Raw genomic sequence first — 19,920 nt, forward strand, 5'->3', positions numbered from 1 at the left:
CAATGCAGGCTGTGATCAGATTCATCTGAAGTCTGGGTGGTCTCTGGTGGATGTGTGGGATGGCACTGCGCATGGTATGGTGCTGGGACAAAGCTGGACAGAAGGGTATTGATGACATTTCTCTGAGGCTGGTGTGACGCAGTGCAGAGACAGCTTCTTACATAGCAGTGAATGACAGTGAACAAGTGTGTTTTGGTAAGGTCAACCTGCACACTTCCCAGTGGGTGAATTGATTACAGAAATGAGTAACCAAAAACTTATTTTTTTCCGAATCTGATTGGGAATTACTGCACATTTTTGTCTTTCTTGGGTTGGTAGCAAGCAGATTTCATTTAACTACTCAGCAGCTCAAAAGGAGCAGCATTACTCTGCAGGCAGAGTGTGAAACAATGAAGCTATTTAGCTGCTTTGAATTGTGTATGTGTTCTTCTCTGCCAGGTACATGGCTTCAGGAAAAGTAGTGTTGGGAACATCTCTAGGGTACTGCATTACAAAAGACCTAATAAATTGTCATTCTCCAAGTTAAATGAACTCAAAAAATAAGCCAATATTCAGAAGGAGATTCTCTAAGAGTGTCATTAATCTACTACTGTGTTTGATTTATTTCAATAAGTTTCTATGGTATCATCCTATATTATCCTTGTTATAGATTGTTGAGAAATGTTCTTAATCCAAGTGCTTGCAGCTTATCCGGCAGAGGAAAGGGGTCACTCAGAGAGTCTTTCACATACCACAGTGCAGTGTGCATGGGCAGTATGATGTGCACAGGCAGTATGACGCAAAGTAAGAAAGAAAGGATTTCCACTGTGTTTTGGCAACCAGGCAGGGTGCAACAATGGATTATGCACAGGAAAGTGAACATTTTTGCCTGGCGAGACTGAAGGAAGATTCCTCACTCAGCAAGCCCACCTTCATAGAGGAGCTGGGATTTTTTGCATGATCCCCATTCCCCTTTCACACAGAACTACTCTGTCACATTCTTCTCAGTTTCAGTGGCCCTGTCTTATGTTTTATTTAACAGTCAAGCCCTGCTTCATGCTTACACCTAGGCAACTTTCAGTACCTGTTGCTCTCAGCTTGCCGCAACTCTCAGCAGTGTGTTTGCATGGCAGTGCAGAAATAGCCCCTCACAGGCTAATCCAGGTGACACTGTAAGGCAATGGTATGGCTGTAAGTACGGATAGGCACTAGGGATAATGCAAAGAGAGTCAGTTTAAACTGTAAGGATTAGCATATTGCACTTCTGAAGGTCCGCCAAGACCACAGCCTTCTTCACTAAGTAGCTCTTTGCTTAAGGCATTGACCTGCACTATTCCTATTTATAGTGCAAAGTGAATGTAAGTCTGAGTTCATGGCTATGTCTGATATGTGACCAGCAGCTTTGTGACCCTGGAGCACCTGCACTGATTAGTTAGTTAAAAAAATATATATATACTTATATATATATACATATATGTATGCGTATATTTGTGACATACATAAATGTATATTGTTTACATTATTTTTGGCTTTGCTTTGTTCTGCTTCTGGAAGGCAGCTAAAGCACGAAGGGGCTGCGGAGAAACCCATGTAGCCACTGCGCAGCATTAAACACACAGCAACATTATGAACATTTCTCAACAGTGTATAACTAGAACATGACTTCACTGTATGATGCAGCACCATGAGAAAAACGTACCTGAAATGTCAGATCACACAACAGCAGCAGAACTATGTGAAGGATGGGCTGTGAGGCTACCAGTGCCACCAGCCATCTTGTAAGAGCAGGTTTTGCTGCCTGGTGCTGCACAGCAATGCAGTTTTCCATACAAGCTATGACCTGCCTGGTGGGCTGGGTTGAGCTGCTGTGTCTCCTGTCCATAGCTTGGCGGATCACAGAACAATAAAATATGCCATGTTGGAAAGGACTTTCAAGGATTGTGAAGTCCAGCTCTGGGCTGCACACAGGACCACCCAAAAATCAGACCATGTGTTTGAGAGCGCTGTCCAGACACTCCTTGAACTCCAGCACTGGTGGCCGTGCCCACAGCCCTGTGCATCCCGTTCCATGCCCACCACCCTGTGGTGCAGCCCCTTTCCCTGACCCCCAGCTGCCATCCCCTGACACAGCTCCATGCCATTCCCTCAGGTTCTATCACTGGCTATCAGAGAGAGCACACCAGCACCTGCCCCTCACTGGCTTGGCTCTGTGCAGGCAACAAAGTGTACTCCAAGGAAGATCTTTGTTCAACTTGAGCAATTTTGGCAGCAACAGGATTGTTCAAATTTTAAAATGTTCTCTCAGACAGGAAAAAATATAATAAACAATGAGTAGAGTGTTTAAGAGCCCACCTTCTTTTAATGACCGAACAAGCAGAAATGACCAGCAAGACTCCTGAATTCCCAGAGTAAATCATTATCAGAGTAAAGGAAGCAAGGAAGGGCTCAGTTACAAGTATTTATTCAACCAGTTCTGCTTTTCTGCTTCAAACAGAATAAATTTTATGTCAAAATGACTCTTGAAATAGTTTGGTGTTTTTTGTTTGTTTGTTTGTTTGTCTGTATTTCTTAATGTCACGCTTCTGTTTGGTATAGTATACACCTTCTGATTCAAAAACTACTTTTGCAGTTTTTCAGTTGGTGTAAGACCTGAAGGGCTTGCAGGGAACATGTGCCCTGGAGCAGCAGCTGAAAGTGGCTTCAGTCATGCACAATGGCACTGGAGAGGCAAGCATAGGCAACTGCATCATATCTCAAACCTCACTGTACATAATAAACATTTGGACTCTCAGCACATGTGGACATCTGTAAGTAGGGGCCTTAGCTGTAAATATGGATACCTTATAGCTGCCTAACATGTGCACTATATACATATTTGTATCATGTACTTCTGGATGAAAGTGCCAGTACAATTGATTTGGGCTGAATCTTACCAGAGCTGCCACATACATCTGAGAACAGTGTCTAGAACTGCCTGTCCAGCAGGACAGTGGTCTTCTGTAGGTCCTACCAGCTCTGTGTAGGTATTTGGGATCTTCCAGGTGAGTGTGGGCAGCACCAGCACCATTTGGCAGGAAGACAAATCTGGTCCCATGTGCCAACAGTGGAGAACTTCTCCATGCTCTCATGAGTAAAGCTGGGGAGCTGAAGGGCCCAAATGTGAAAGCAAGTACCATCAGGGTCATTTCCCCAGCACAAGGTTTTTGCTTTAGTAGACCCTCCCATGGGGGTCTGCACCTCCCAGAGTTCAAACAGGAGGCTCCTGGCACAGACAGATCAAGCAGTTTCTCTTTCAAAAAGGAACCAGAGTCCTTTTGGGTGGGCAGGGATGACTGGAGACAGCTGGGCTGGAAGCAGCAGATCATAGAAGGGCTGAGGGCAGGTAGGGCCCAGCTGCCAGCACCTTTTGGCAGGGTACCATCACCACTGTTCTTCACCCTCCACAGCACCCAGCCCACATGCCAGAAGAGGGAGTGCGAAGTCTACTCACAAAGCTGAGCACAAATCGCTGGAAGATCTCAGTGCTCCCTGGGTTCCAACACGCTTAATTTACAGAGAAAAAAAAAGAAGACCTCCAATAATTATTCCCTTCATATTTCTTGTCTCAACACTGGTAAAGAAGAAAAAGCAGAAGGCAAACACCTGGTTTGCACTTACCAGCCCTGCTCATGCAGCGTGAGGACTGGTGGGTAAGGGTGGCTCTGGGCCAACAGGATGCTCATTCATTGTGCACCAGATTAAAAGCCAAGGAGGAAAGAGCATACAGTATTGGCATAATCCCTTTTGTTGGGCTTTTTTTTCCCAGTGGAAAGGTGTTGGCACATTAAGCCCTCCAAAGCTTGATATGCAGGTCCCACAAGGAGCTTGGGTGACACCCCATCAGAGGGGTAGCTTGCAGTGCAGCTGGAAACTTGAAAACAAGTACCACCGTGGCATGTAGACTTTACATTTTAAAACATCTAAAAAAGAAAAATGATACTAAGAGAAAATTATCTTTAAAACCTTCTCCTTCTTCCAGTTACCAGCTGTGTCAAGGGAGAATATAAAGAGTTCAAAACAGTGTTAGTTGAGCAAAGCGTGGGATCTAAAGTGCTTCTGCTTCATGGAAGTCCATGTATGTTCATGGAAGTTCATGTATGTCCAGAACCTCCTAGATTTAACTAGCTAGGAAAAGAAGGAAAGAAAACAAAGGGAAGATGAAGAAATATACAGTATTTAAGAGTTTATTTTCTTCCTGTCAGGCCTACAGATAAATGGTTCACATTTTTATACCACAAAAAAACATAAGAGATGATGGATGGAGCATATGAATCTTTTTGTCCTCTTCCATCCATTTTGCTCTGACCAGAGCAGAGGAATTTGTCCCTTCAAGAACATGTGTAAACCTGTTTTATTTCTTTCTGTTAAAAAAGGAAGTGATTGAGATCAAACCAACAGCATGAAGTCCTGTCGGGGTAGTGTGACCCACCTAACACAAATGGGAACCAAATGTTCATGCAGAGCTGAGGCTTTGGCCATTGGGGCACTACAGTACTTACTGTCATAAAAGGATTAGCAGAAGCACAGCAACATATACGGGACGTGGGTGTGCTGTGACCCTGTGAACCATAGCTGCCATGTCCGTAGAAGAAAATATTTCATTCTTCTGGCTGATGAAGGCAGAAAATTCACTTAAATTGGCTAAAATGACTTTCCAAGGATAAACTATCAAACATTTTTCAACCTATTAATTTTACTACTTCCTTCTCAAGTTTCCAGACACCATTTCAACTGATGAAAAAATTCTGTCTACATTTTTTTTCCCAGTGACACTCTTCATGATGGAAACGAAGCAAGAATTTTATTATAGAAAACAGAATGCACATGTACTAACAAATACAGGTAAAAGCGTACTACAAAGATCAACTGAAGTACTTGTTATTGTCAGTCATTTGATAGAGGTGCCTCATCACTGCACCAGACAGCACAGTATGCTTTCAGACAGGCAGGTAAGCATCATCTTTACAGGGAAAGATTATGGATGATATATATCTATACGGTCCAGTAAAATATGGGCAAAAGCAAACTAAGCAGCTGAAAGGAGAACCCATAAAATACAGCCGAAAAAGTGTAAGACATCAGAAGGATTGTAATGTGGCCAAGTACCTTGTTTAGCCAACATTATTCAGGCAGCTGCCTTACTTGCTTCTATCAGAGAGGAGAGCGCTGTGGCACTCTGGGCACTGAGAACAGAAACGCCCACAGTTCCCACATTCCGATTTGGTGATGCTGGGACATCGCCTCACAGCAGCCATGACAAGGTGAAGTTCTACCTCTTGGAGGCTGGCCACAAAGCTCATTTAAAGCTGGAGAGGCTCACCTTCACAGAATCACAGCATCACAGAATAGTTTGGATAGGAAGGGAGCTCAAAGCCCACCCACTCCAACCCCAGCCATGAGCAGGGCTGCCCCCCACCAGCTCAGGCTGCCCAGAGCCCCATCCAACCTGACCTTGAGCACCTCCAGGGATGGGGCACCACAGCTTCTCTGGGCAGCTGTGCCAGTGCCTCACCGCCCTCTGGGGAAAGAATTTCCACCTAACAGCCCACCTAAATCACCCCTCATATCTCCTGATGGCACTTCCCATTCAAGTTCTCATTGGAGGTTGTCTTTTAGGGAGCTTTTTTGTTGAGAAAACCATTTCTTCGCACCATTTCCAGGCCTGTTTTTCCCAAGAGCCAACAGTGGAAGGTCTCTGATACTAACACATACCTGAGAATTTACCAATCTTGTCTTTAAAGGTAGCGATCATTTTGTTACAGTTAAAATGGCCACATACAGTTGCAGAACTAAAGAAAACCTCTGAAAATTTCAGACCAGCATGTTGGCTCCTCTAACATGGGCAGGGAACTATCTAATCTACAATTGTATAAAGGAACACTTAGGAATGGCAAACAAAGCATTTACTAAATAACAGTTATTCAGAAAAGATCTCAACGCAATCATCAAAGATTACAGAGACAAGAAATAATTTGAGTTAAACTATTGGCAGAACTTTTTCTGAATACTAATGTAATCTCACTGAAGATAAGTGTTTCAGAAGGGTAAAGGGGCTGAGCCAGGAATTAGAGTACAATCCAGGCTGGACTTTGCAGAGAACAAGGGGAAACCCCAAGGCAGAAATGCTCGTGTTGGGGCACCTGGCCAGTACTCCCAGTTTCTGAGGCCTCCCTCAGACTCACGTAGTTCCTCTCTGTTTCCCCTTTTGCAGGTGGCCTCCCTAGTGCAAATAAATCTGTGTTACGTGAATGTGGCCAGTTTTGCTGCTTAATGAGTACCTTTGGCAGAAAGGTAGGGGCAGCTGGTTTGTTGTTCCGAAACCATTACAGAGGCCTCAGGTTTCCCACATTTCTAAAGTTCTCTTTTGTTATTAAGGAGATGAATAAAGTGGTTATAAGCCTCTCCAAACAAAATCCAGCCAGCCCAAGACTATGATGTAGGAACAGCCTTTGTGGAATGAGGCAATGATGGGTTCTAGCAACACTGAACTTGTCATTCATACATAATTAAATCTTGCTATCCCTCCCATCAGCAGTGAATGCTGCCATCACAATGCCCTTGGCTGCAAAGTGCTGGGGCTGTGGGGCTGGGAGCACAACCAAGCCAGGGTGCAACACAGCAGGGCTCTAGGGATGTGCAAGATATCACATAGCAAAGCTCCAAGAAAGCAATAGACCCTGATCTCCCCAAAAGCCTCCCGTGGTTCTGTAGCTGATCTGGCTTGCTGTGTGTGCTGTGCAGAAATGGCTGCCTGTTGGGTTACTGCTGAAGTGGCCGAATATCACCAGAGACAGCAGAGTGTCCTGGATGGTCTGATGCTATTTCCCTTCATTCTTCTGGAGGGATCCACTGGGGATGTGCTGCCTGGTGCTTTGGGTGTGGGTTTTGGAGGTTTGCATAGGGTAGACAGCCGCCTCTTCTACCAGGTGTACATGCACAAGTCTTTTCTCACCTGGGTGAAAAGCCTCTCTGACCTCTCAGCACTGGCTGACAATCCCAGCGCACTCATTAGTGGCTATTTTTTACTGTTTTGCAGCCAGTATCCATGTAAAACTGCATGTAAGAGTCTATTTTGCTAGCACAGATGCATCCCCTTCCTTGAGAAGGGTAAAAGCCCTCAGGACATCTTTGATTCTCTCACTGAAGCTATCCCAGAGCAGCATTCATTAGCACTGACACCAGCCCTTTCCGTTCCCTGCCCTTCCCACACACCAGCACCCAGCTGGCTGAAACCGAGCCCAGCAAACTGCGTGTTTCCTTTTTATATCTATTCTTAATTGTAGCCCCTTCATCATCAGTTCCCACAGGACCATCAATAGCATATTTGTCTGACACAGGCAGCTTCACTGCTATAAATTCTCCACAGCCCATTGAATAGAGACTTTTTAATTAGGTTTCAGAAATTTTCCATTAGCAGAAAGACACTGAGAATTCAGGTCTTACTTCTGAAAAGCAAAGTATGTTAGAGATGGCAGTGGCTTGATTTATAGAAATATTAATATTTTCAACACTCTATTTATGGGCAAGAATTAAGAGATGTTTTGCTAGTGGATGTCAGTTGTGTTACAAATGAGAGCATATGAAGTATTCTTTCAAGAATTCACTGCATTCTAGCAGGATGCTGAAGCCCAGTTCTAGGGAAATTACCACTAACAAAAGACCCTTCCTCTCCACCAGCTTCTGTCATCATCTGCCTTATACATAGTGAAAAGCTGTTTGCAGCATAACGCTTATGTCAGAGCCTCATTTGCAGGGCTCCTAGAAGGCATCACCCTCAGCAGCCCCACATGCTGACTGTACTGGCCCAACACCAGACAGGCTTTCTGATTTCCCAGCTCAGCTTTGGACCAAACTTTGGCTTGGTCCCCAAAGAGAAGTCTGCATGAGATGATGGAGAGCTATAGGCTGGTCTTTCCCTACAAAGGATTTTCCTTTGCCAAGACACTGGTTTACAGTGCTCTCTGGATCAGTTCATATAATTTTTTGCCACTTAATTAATTAATTAATCATATGATTATCATATTTGATCATATTTGTAAACAGAGCCTGGAACCTAAATATCTCCCGAACTTTAATTTTTTGCCATGATGCCTTTTGATTGCCCCTCTGTATGGAAAGATACCCATTCCTGAGCTAGTTTATGCTACAAATATGTCCTGAAATGAGTAAATTACATTATAATATGTTTCTGATTTTGCCCGTGTGGAAAGAATAAAAACATCTTGGAGAGGGAACAAGAATTGAAAGGGAAATGTTTTACTTCCCCTGCTAAAATGTTAGGAGATTTTGGCTTTGAAGGGAGGAAATTATTCTTTCCCTTTCTGTCTCTTTGCAAATCTTTACAGTTCACTTCACATGCTCAATCTCTTTAAAATCCTTAGAAGGAAAATTTCAAAGAAATTTTATAGCTAGCCTTCTTCTTTCTTTTAAAATTAAAACAAAAAAGTCTACTTATTTCCATCATTATTTTGCTAAAACCTTTGAAGAATTTTACCACATGGTTTTTCCCTGAAAGTTCTTCCACCTATTTTTTGTATTCTCTATATAGCATTAGAGTTTAGCATTTCTCCTATTTTTTGTCTATGTTTAATTGATACCATCGCAGGAGAACCATCCCCTCCTTCATCAGTGGAGTCTTCTTCCAGTGATCACAACTGATATGCAGGACTGGGTTTGCTTTGAGATCAGATGAGTCTGAGAAGCATCTCCATTCATCATGGCATTTTCCATTCTGCAAAGTGGGACATTTTTAACAGATTTAGAATTTAAACCAAGCTGTATTATCTTGATTCTGAGCTTTGCACTTTCAGCATGTGATTAAATGCCAAAATTTAGGAGAGTTTCAAAAGATTTTCCTAAAAATGTAACAAAAAACAAAAGAAGTAATCATAAAATCATAGGATTGGCCAGACTAAGCCAGGCTAGATCCATCTTTATTCCTGATCTGATGTCAGGCATGGCCAGTTACAGATGCTTACAGGAAAGCTTTATGGAGTACAGAGTAATCTTTCCAGTAGGTCATCCCAGACAAACAAGAAGTTTAAAGCCTTCTGAAGACAGAACTTATACCTTAAAACATCATAAATAGCACTACCAGTGGCCCTCTGTGCTGGGTAGTACCATCTGTCTTACAGTCCTTGCACATCCCTGGCCTTCTTTTTCTGGAGAAATGAATTCCAGACCAGTCATACATTATATTCTTCCCACGTGCAGCTGCAGCCTCACTGTTTCAGTGACTGACTTTCTCATTTTTGTATTCTGAGGAGCAGTGAGCAACACGAGCTGAAGGCCAGCCAGCATGCTGTCTTTAATAGCAGGCGTTGATGCCAAGGAAAGAGTTAAAGAGCAAGTCAGATGGGCAGTGACACTTCCCGAATTCTTCCAACATCCAATGATTTTCAGCTTAAGCTTTTCTTGAGATAGACTTACAGCCCAGAACAAATTTTCTTCTACAGATTTTGATCACTCCCCAGTGTGAAGCTTTAGCAAATGCAGGATCCTGCAGGAGGGAATTCCACAGCTTACCTACTTCCTGCCCACATGCCCATCTTCCTTTCTCCACTTAGAATGTGCTTCTTAGATGGTCAGACTTTTATATTAGGTGAGACAATGAGCTAGTGGTATATTCCTCAGCCTTTTGTGACTTTGTAGACGTTGCAGCCTGAATAGACCCAAACTACATGGCAATTCCTGGTGTGGATGCTGTTCTACCCTACCAGCTTTCCTTCATCCTCATGACTGGACTTGTTAGAAGTTGGAGGCTGAAAAAAGGGCATGAGAAAAGCAGATGTACCGTGAGTTTATAAGATGGCACAACAGAGTTTTCCATTCAATGTGCTGTCTCTTTCCGAACCACTGCTGCCATTTGATTTCCTCAGTAGCAAAGCACTGAGCTCTGTTTTCACAAAGCTCTCTCTTCTACTCCATATGCCAACATCACACACTGCACTCATTCACAACCAGGTGATAAGAACCAGCTCAGGGCCATCATTTTGTCTGAAGAGTTAGGGTTGCTCCTTTCCCAAATGAGCAGTGCTTCATGTTTATGGGCAGTATCAACTGCAGTCTTACCCTGCAGTCATTCAGTTCTGCATCTGTCTCATATCTTCACCACCATGGTGTTGCCAACAAATTTTACCCTCTCCCACCGTTTTGAGACAGTTTACAAGTTTGTTATGATGCAAAGGTCCCAGCATGTCTCCTTCTGGCCTTTCCCTTCAACGAAAATCATTCACTTACTCTCACATTTCTACCTTCTTTCTTATCTAGGCAAACACTTCTCCTTCTGGCCTGTGACAACTTAGTTTCTAAGTTTCTATACTCTTCTAAATCTGGGTCCATAGCTGATTGCTTTCCAAGCCTGGAACTTCTCTCGGCATCTCTTCAAATTGCGTTTTCTCCTTTCAATGTGGGGCATCCTCACAAAGGGATCCAGGCACGGGCTCAGTGGGAACTGCAGTGGTGTCAGAATTACTTTTGCCACTTTGCGCTCAGTCCCTTTTCTAATAACAACTAAAACTCAGTTTGCCTTCTTGACACTTTGAATATTCAATTGGTGTAACCAAAGCAAAGCAGAGCTCTGTCTGAGTGACAAGAGCTAATTTACAACCCATCTTTGTGTTTACATATAATTAAGTTATTTTTCCTCCATGCACTTTGCTTTGCAATTACTTACTCTGCCTTTCACTTGACATTTATCACTCTTGTAAGATATTTCTACAACTCTTCAGTTACCTGCACTTTTGGAAAAATATGACAAATAATTCTGAATCATCTGCATATTCATCACTTCATTATTCACCAACATTTTCTTATCATTTCTGAGTTTGTTGAACAACAAAAATCCTCTTTTACTCTTTGTGATAACTAACCTTTGTCTCCTATCTCAAAAGAAGTTATTTGTTTATTTCTTTCTGATTTTACCTCCATGCACTCATTCTTTTTTTCTGTTTTGTTTATTTGGCTTTGAAAGAAAAGGCTCTTTTTTCTTATAGTAGCTTCCTTTATTTTTTGTTTAACTCTTCTGGATCAATGTGCATGCATGAGGACATCTTTTTCTTTTTTCTTTTTTTTTTTTTTTGTGGTAAATATTTATTCTCAGTCCCTCATATTGTGCCTGTAAATACCACTGTGCTGTTTGCAAGCATTTCACCCATTTTACTGACCCTTTAAGTTCCATTTAGTTATAGGATCATAAAATATCCTGAGTTGGAAGGGATCCACAAGGATCATCGAGTCCAATTTTGGGATCCACAGAGGACCATCCAAAATTCAAACCCTATGTCTGAGTGTTTTGGATGTTGAAATTCAGGCCTGACGTTACATATCTGATTAACTTCATTGCTTTTTCCATTTTACCATTTAGGCATGAATGCTGACCACAAAAATGTGTAGAAAGTTCATATTCTTTTTAAAACGTCCTCTGACAGAGTTTGTGCACACCAAGTTAAACTCACGCTAATATATATCTGGTATAGGTATATTTATCTAAGAGATAGGGCTGAATGGCTCTCAACGCTTACTTTGAACCATTCGTTCCCAGAGTTAAGATGTAAGGTTTCCTCTGTTTAGTTTTTGAACCCACAGTGTTATTTGGTAGATAGGCAAATAACAACCTGAACTGAGAGCTTTTGTATGCTCATTCAGCTTGTGGGAGGCTGACGGTCCCATTGGCACCAGTAATGCAAGGGTTTTCTCACAGTGTATGCCTCAAAACAACTCAGAGAACTGTCAGAGACCCTGTTGTATCTCTTATCTTTACTGCATGCTTTTTTGTGTTTCCTATTCTACAGGGGAAGGTTTCTACCTCTTTCTGTAGTTCTTCCCCATACCTACGCAGCTCTGGCTCTGGTCCCATGAGGATGATGCCTTGGCAATGTGGGGAAATGTGAGGTGTGGTGGGACTCAGCCTTCAGAAGGAACATTCATCCAGACTGAGATGAACACAAGGGTTACAGAATTCCTCTGTTTCCAATTGCTCCTGACTCAGTGTCTTAGCTTTTCTTAGTGACAAGTATCTACCTCTGCAACAGAGGCAGATTTCTCTGTGGTGTGTCTTGCAAAGTAAGCTGTGTAAATGGAGAGCTGCAAAGCCTTTGGATGTACTCCAGGAGTTTACATTTATAAACATGTATTTAAATTTTTCCTAAGTCTCACCTGTTCTATTTTTCAGTCTGTATTTAACAGCATGCACACTTCCAAGTGTTATGGTCTCATGTGCTGTCATACTCCACAGTTTGGTTTAGATGTTTTTTTCCAGAAGTATTTCTTAGTTTGTCTATGAGGCCTAGTTTTGCTGTTTGGTTCCAAAAGCAGGGCCCTCTCTAAAAGGGAAAGGGAAAACCCAGCTCCAGCTCATGCCCTGCAAGGATGACCCAAGCGCAGGAATCTCTGATCTGCAGCACCCTTGTAGAATAAGGAAAACAGTCTGACAATAAAGGAGGAGAGTGTTGCTCATTCCTGCAGTTCTCATAAACATTCTCTTAAAACTCAGCATGGCAGTGAACGGCATGAGATGAGCTTTGCCTAGATGGTGCAGATGTACTGTTTCCTCTCACGGGTCCTCCTCCTTACTGGGCATCCCTTGCAGAGCTTAAAGGAGCAGAATTGATGAAGACTCCCGCAAAATCCAGAAATACAAACTGGAGACGTTCACTGTTTCTCTGTGCCTGAGCCCTTAGCTCCATTGCAACCCCCAGGATACCAGAGAGTGGTGGTGAGAGAGGCCAGGAGACTGGAAGGAGGCGAAGAGCCCTTCCAGTCCCTTTGGTGCTCAATGCAGAGTGACACAAAGGTCTGGGTGGATACTGGACTCTGGGAAAGAAACACATTTATGGAGAAACCCCTGATAGTGTCCAAGGCTTTGCTATATAAACATATCAGAGATCTTAAAGTGATCCGCTGGCAGAAAGCGAGGGGCTCATTTCTTTCGAAGTGTTTGCTTTAAGATGCCAATCATGTGCTCTTTCCGTAGCAAGAACTCAGCTGTATATTTGTCATTGTGCATGAGGTAGGATTGGGCCCAAGAGCTGACAGCTGGCAGATAAGGGCTTAACTAATGTTCTGTAAGAGGCAGGAGGGACAGATGTTATCATGGTTGCCTGATTCATGGGCAGGGCCAATAATCAGCTGCAAGCTGCTGCTGTAGCATGAAGGCTGCACAGCTCCTGTGTGAGGCACAACGTTTCAGCCAGGCTTCTGAAGGAAGCTGGTGGAAAACTGATCTGGGCTTCCCCAGGACAAGCATCACCTCTGACCTCTGGAGTGCTGTCAGCATTCCATATAAGGAGAAAAATGGATTTTTGAATTTTAGGTCTGGTGTTTTCCCTCACTGGTGAAAGTAAAAGGTTAGGGCTGGCATGCAGTCCTCCTCCTCCTCTAGCTTGGTATCTTGTGCAGTGAGGGTGCACACAGTATCTGATATCTGAATCATGGCTTTCAATGAGAGAACATAAAAAAAGTCTTTAAGAAGTTCTACAGCAGGATTTGAGACTCTCACTATAAGAAAGAAATTGAGCCTGGAGAATGTCCAGAGAAGGGCAAAGAAGCTGTGAGGGATCTGAAGCACAAGTCATATGGGGAGCAGCTGAGGGAACTAGGATTGTTCAGTCTGGAGAAGAGGAGGCTCAAGGGTGACCTTATCACCCTCCACAACCACCTGAAAGGATGTTGTGATGAGGTGGGGTCGACCTGTTCTCCCAGGCAACAGCAATGGGATGAGAGGAAATGGCCTCAAGTTGCACCAGAGGAGGTTCAGGTTGGATATTAGTGAATATTTCTTAGAAAGGGTGGTGAGGCAGTGACACAGGCTGCCCAGGGAGGTGGTGGAGTCACTGTCCCTGGAGGTGTTCAAGAACCGTGTGGATGAGGGACATGGTTTGGAGTGGTCACAGGCATGGGTTGATGACTGGACTGTATGACCATGGTGGTCTTTCCAACGTTAACGATACTATGATTTTATGAAAATTAATTCTTGTGTTTTGTTTTTTCTTCTTTGTAGACCAAGATCTTTCCTATAGGGTTCAAAATACATCTAAACAATAAATTACCTTCAAAACTGTCTTAGAAGTTCAAAGTTTATCAAGGAAAGAGGAAGAAAATAAACTCATCTATAATAATTAAAGACATAAAGACATAATTTTGTCAAGGAAAAAATAAAACAACTTTGAATTTCACTTCTGATTATGAGCAAGAGGAGTTCCCTGGTGGCTGGGAAGTCATAAGCCCTTGAAATTGATAGCATGCGTATATTCTATCTAGGTTCACTTAGCTAGAACTAGTAAAGAAAAATACAATTAAAATATTCATACATTAAATTCAGTTATTTAAAGAAGCCAGATTTCCATGGGGCAGACACCCTTGCATAGGATGACTACTCCGCAGTATCAGCTGGGAGGTGGGGGACCAGCCCCTGGACAAGCACCATCCCCAATGGGTCAGGCTGACATCACACAAAAACTCTCCTTTTCTTACCCAAATGTCCCATAGCTTGAAGGTGTCACAGCTCCAGCTGCCTTGCCACATAAACTGAAGAGTAAATGTAACTCAGACTGAACTTAAGGACAAGGAATATTTGTTTTTGGCAGAAAGAACGCACTTGGAAAGGAAATATATGTATATGTTTTTCAGTAGAAGCAACCATTTGAAGCTGCTTAGTGCTCTGAAACATTCACGTGGCTATGATGTCAGCTAGGAATGCCAGAGGCATGCAGTAATGTCCAATTAATAGATTACGGGATCACGTAATAGATATGTGATCTAGGGGTATATAATAAATACGCAATGAAAAGTTCACACAAGCTTAGAAATTTATCTCAGAGATATCAAACTATACACGGTAACATTTCCTAATTAAACAACAACAAAAAAAGCAGCCTCTGGGTGAAGCTTTGCAGAGAACAATGTTATCAGATCTCTCCAGGTAAACACGAGGACCATATAAAACAGGCTGCTTGAAGCAAAGCAGCACCTCTTCTCTACCTCCCTTTCCAGCCATTGGCCTGAGGGCTCCCAGAGCAATGGATGTAAAGGGGATCTGCTTGCTCTTTGTCATCCTCGCTGTAGCCCTCATCAGCTCAACAGAAGGAAAACCACCATGTAAGTACATTTACTTCCTGTTGCTTTTGCAGGTATTGTACATCAGCCTGATTACAGTGGTTCTAATAACAGCAAGAGCATGCCTCCAGATCACATACCAGACTGTGACTGTATTGCTCTGGCGCTATTCCCAAATCTGGAGTCTAATTTTTGTTTTCAGAGAAAGCTACAGCAAAACAACAACAAAAAACTGCAGGTCAACTACTGGTGAAATAACCAGAAACCTGCCCCAAAGATGGAAGAACAAAATGCCCAGGAGTTCACTAGAACAGGATTGGGACTGGAGTAGTAGTTAGGTTTGTCTAAAGAGTCTCCTGACATCCATTTCACATTACTTTTCTGCAGGAATGTGTTTTCAGATAAGTCTGTCTGCCTCATCAGTAGAAGACAAGTCATTCAAGTAACTCAGGAACTGGAAAGCAAGTAGCTCAATGGCACATGAAAAGGGACATCTCCAGAATTTTTTGGTTGTAGTTGACTATGTAATAGATATTAGTAACAAAATATTAAAAGTCACCACTCAGAGGGAGGTGACACACTGGAACAGGTTGCCCAAGGAGGTTGTGGATGCCCCATCTCTGGAGGCATTCAAGGCCAGGGCTGGATGTGGCTCTGGGCAGCCTGGTCTAGTGGTTGACAACCCTGCCCATGGTGGGGGGGGGGAGGGGTGAAACTAGGTGATTGTTAGGGTCCTTTTCAACCCAGGCCATTTTATCTATGGTTCTATGAAAAGTGCAGCTACAATTATTTGTATGCAACTATGTTCTTATAGTGACCTAAAAGATAACACTAAGGTTTTTTATCTTTATACTTACTGAAGATCCACAGGACCCTTAACTCATTATTTCCTCAAATGAGATGAGCAAATTAACAAATATTTGCCAATCAGCCAAATCAACCAATATTTACCAGCAAATATTAGCTGAATATACCTGAAGTTACGATTTTTGGCGTTTGATGGGATCTGTTCGAATTTCACTGTCCCACTGTGCTGTGCTGGGCTGGATGCATGTGGGACCACGCCACGCTGGATGAAGTACAGTTCTTACTGAAGTTGATAGGGGAGTTTCACCTCAGCCATTAGGGAGGGGCCCAGCATTTCACTTGCCATCTATTTGCCATGAACAGATCTTAAAACAAACATTTTAAGTTTCGATCTTAACAAGCAAAAGAAAACATACATTTACAAGATGGACAGAGTCCAGGGAAAGCTTATCGTTTCAAGAGAACACTTGATAAATGCACCTCTGCTAAAAAGCAAACTAACACCCAGTAACTTTGGATTTCTGTGCTCAACAGCAAAATGCCAGTGCAAAATAGCTGCCAGAGAGCGGAAGAACTGCGGTCCCCCAGGAATCTCAGCAGCAGCCTGCAGGAAAGCTGGGTGCTGCTTCAATGCGTCAGTGCCTGGCGTCCCCTGGTGCTTCACTGCTAAACCAAAGAAAGGTAACACATCCACCAGAAACACTAACTTGCCTAGTGTTTGCTTATACAGAAACATGTACAGTCAGGGAGCAGCTCGTTCTTACTTTTGAGCCAAAGAAGTGGGTGCAAACCTCTCTCAGAAGACCTTTGGTAGAAAAATGCAAAGTTAAATATTGATTGCCTTGGAACAGGCTTGGAACGCATCCTCTTTGCACAAGATATTTCTTTTTCCTTCAGGCTCCTAGTTATCAGATAGCCCAAGCTGGCTGTTTAAAAACATTTCACTGCCAATTGTGGTCTTGTCTGTCAGTGGAGCATATGATGCTTGGCACTTACCTAAAATTCTATGTGACTGACAAGAACATTAACGCTGCTTTAGCAACATGTGTTAAAGAGATCAGAAAGTCCTCAGCAGATGAATCCATCTGCATTCATTTAAAAACATGGACATGTTGTAACTTACAGGTTTTTCTTCTTTTCTTTTTTTTAAGATTATTTTCATGCTTACCACTTTCTTCATTTTCTGCATGATTCCCAGTATAATTCCAATGTGTAGTTCTTTTTTTCTTTCCTGCTTTTTCTTCCAGTGTTCATTTAATGAAATCTCCAAATTATGTCATGGCAGATCATTTTCTCCATTAAATTCTTCCTTCTGCAGACCCATTGGAAAATCTGAACTCCTTCCATCTTTTACCCTTATGCTGCCATATAGGGTCAGAGGTACTCACCCAAATCCTTCAGTAGCTGAATGCATTTCATGTAACTGTTGAATGTGCAGTGCCAACTGCATGACTCCTTCTCAGGAGAACTTCAATGCAATTTTACCCGTTGTACCACCAGCTCTGGACACATGAAATAAGAGGAAGTGAGGGTATAATGGCAATGTTAACAAATAATTCACTTGGTGTGAATCAAGATTGTTCAACAGGGCTGAGAACTGCTGAAATTTAATTTTGACATTGAACACGGCTTGCTTTTCTTGTAAATCTTGAAAAAGAAATGGCTGTATCTCACAGTGTCATTTTCATGGAGTTGCTTCTCCGAGGAGTAATCTTCCAGGATAGGAATATCTAATTATTCCACCTGGATGGTGAAAGTATTTTAAGAAGGTTTTAATGTTGTGGAAGGCGGCTTAATGTAGATTCCCCACAACTACACTTCCTATCTGTTGGTTGCATTCCCACAAAAGTTCCTTCCTTGCATGTAATTTTAATTTGCTGGATGAGCTGTGATTCCTCACAAGTGACTTAGCTTTCCTCCACAACTGAAGTTGGCATGGAGGTGAATGGATCTTCCTCTCCCCACGTCAGCAGGGCTACTGAAGTGTTGGTCTCTTGCATTGAGCCAGACACAAGGCTGCTGTCCGTGGTGTCATCATGGAAGACAAAGAATCATTGAATATTCTCAGTTGAAGGGAAACCAGAAAGATCACTGAGTCCAAATCCTGGCTCCACACAGGACCACTCGAATTCAAATCCTCTGTCTAAGAGTGTTGTCCAAACACTCCTTGAACTCTGGCAGTTGGGGCTGTGACCATTCTGCAGTCGGCTCTCTGCTCCACTGCTGGATCTGCAAAAGGCAAAACCAGATTGCTGCCTGCCAGGCACTTCTAGGGATGAACTTTGGCCCATCTAGCCCCTAGGGCACAGCAGAAGTTCCTCATCTTTTGGTATGTAGCTTTGCATACTAGGCATAGTAAGCGTTTGAGTGATCTTCCTGTCTGAAATCAGTGTGGAAAAGGTCACCACAGCTGTTGTGCTTGCTCATGCACCCCATCTACCTTTTGTTTGTGAATTTTTCCACCAGATACGTTGGGCATAATGTAACACAGCCTCTATCCTTCCTTCCTTTTTGCTTTACACAGTTAAGAAAGTGTGTCCTGCTGATCCTCGTATCCGAGTGAACTGTGGCTACCCTGGCATCACAGCTAAGGAGTGCTTAAGCAGGAGATGCTGCTTCCGGCCACGTCCTGCTGGTGTCCCCTGGTGCTTCTACCACCGCACGGTTGAAGAAGGTAACATCCAAATGACATATCTCCCCTGTGTCCCCACGGCCACCCCAAAGTTCCAGAACAGGACAGGATCTTCTCTGATTCTCAGATCTCAGTGGGTTCAGAGCCTCCTCACCTGAAGGCGTGAGTGGGTGATAAACCCCTAAAAGACCAGCTTCTTGCATGGAGGGGTGGTGTTGATGTGTCCCAGGGCCAGGGACCTGAGGGCAATTGGGACTCAGGTATGAGTGCAAGCCCTTGGCTAGCATGATGATAGAGGTCTGGCTGTCAAGTCCACATCTGCTTTATCACAAGAGGCAAAGGCTTCTTTTTAGAGACACGGAGTGAACCTGACAAAAATTTCTGATCCCCTCCTCCTGTATTACAGTACAACTGGTGCAGCCCTGGCTGTTTCCAAGCCACCCCATAGTCTATTTTGCCCCTGGGACTCTCATTTGATTTAATGATCTGAATCATATCTATGAAACACATGTAAAGACAGGTAGGACACTAGTTGCTAGAGTCTGCTTGTTGGATGCACACACTCTTTTTAATGTACTGCATCTAGGTAAATACTTCCTTGCATCGTGTCAAATTTGAGGAAAAAACATATCTCTTAACATGCTTCTTCTCTTTTCCTCTCCAGGTTGTTAAAGTAGAAACTTGCTGAAGAACCTGCTCAACTGGGAAATAACAGCCAGATATCCCAGCTCCAACTTTCTGTTTGTAACAACGATTTCTAGGTGATTATTTCTTCATTCTGAAGAAAATATAACCACAACTTTTATTCTCTCAGTAGGGTAGTACGTACAGTTTTTCAACGTAATAAAAGAACCAAGACACAGTCCATGAGTCCTCTGCTATCTTTATTTCAAAGCTGCATATTTCTGCTTCCCATGAAGTCAGACATCTCAGCAATGTTCGCTGCTTACATTTCACAGCTGTATGTATGTGCTACCTGACAGGTGGCTGCATATGGACCCCTCTCTTTTCAGCACTGAAAATACTCAGTGCTCCCCTTCACATCACTACAACAGTAGGGCTGGTTTGCTTTTTCCCCTCAGGACATAAGTGAAGTTCCATTTACTTGGGTGCTCCACAGAAAAGAAGCATAGTATCATTAAGGTTGGAAAAGACCACTAAGTTGACTTAGTCCAACCACCAACCCATCCCCACCATGCTCACTAACCATGTCCCTTTGTGCTGCAAGAAGAGAAAACCTCCTTGAAGATTCCACTATGATGATGATGTCATCCAAATGTGTAAAAATGAGTTATTCATAAAACTCCATTATCTCACACTTAAAGTGGGCTTAATATTGGGATTTGAACGTGGTTGCAATATGAGCAAATAAACTTGGAGAAGTCTTCTGAAGACCTTGGAAGTTCTTT

At 43.0% G+C, this 19,920-nt stretch overlaps 1 protein-coding gene across 1 annotated transcript; it reads left to right on the forward strand.

Annotated features, from left to right (window-relative positions):
• Nucleotides 1-15,002: 15,002 nt before the first annotated feature.
• LOC128076454 (trefoil factor 2-like) lies at nucleotides 15,003-19,358 on the forward strand. Its single transcript, XM_052674125.1, has 4 exons — nucleotides 15,003-15,114; nucleotides 16,414-16,560; nucleotides 18,404-18,553; nucleotides 19,176-19,358. Exons 1-4 carry the CDS (start codon nucleotides 15,036-15,038, stop codon nucleotides 19,181-19,183), a joined length of 384 nt encoding a protein of 127 aa, XP_052530085.1. The 5' UTR covers nucleotides 15,003-15,035; the 3' UTR covers nucleotides 19,184-19,358.
• The last annotated feature ends 562 nt before the right edge of the window (nucleotides 19,359-19,920 follow it).

The sequence above is a fragment of the Tympanuchus pallidicinctus genome, unplaced genomic scaffold, assembly GCF_026119805.1.
Source record: "Tympanuchus pallidicinctus isolate F22 unplaced genomic scaffold, pur_lepc_1.0 scaffold14, whole genome shotgun sequence".
Taxonomy (NCBI): domain Eukaryota; kingdom Metazoa; phylum Chordata; class Aves; order Galliformes; family Phasianidae; genus Tympanuchus; species Tympanuchus pallidicinctus.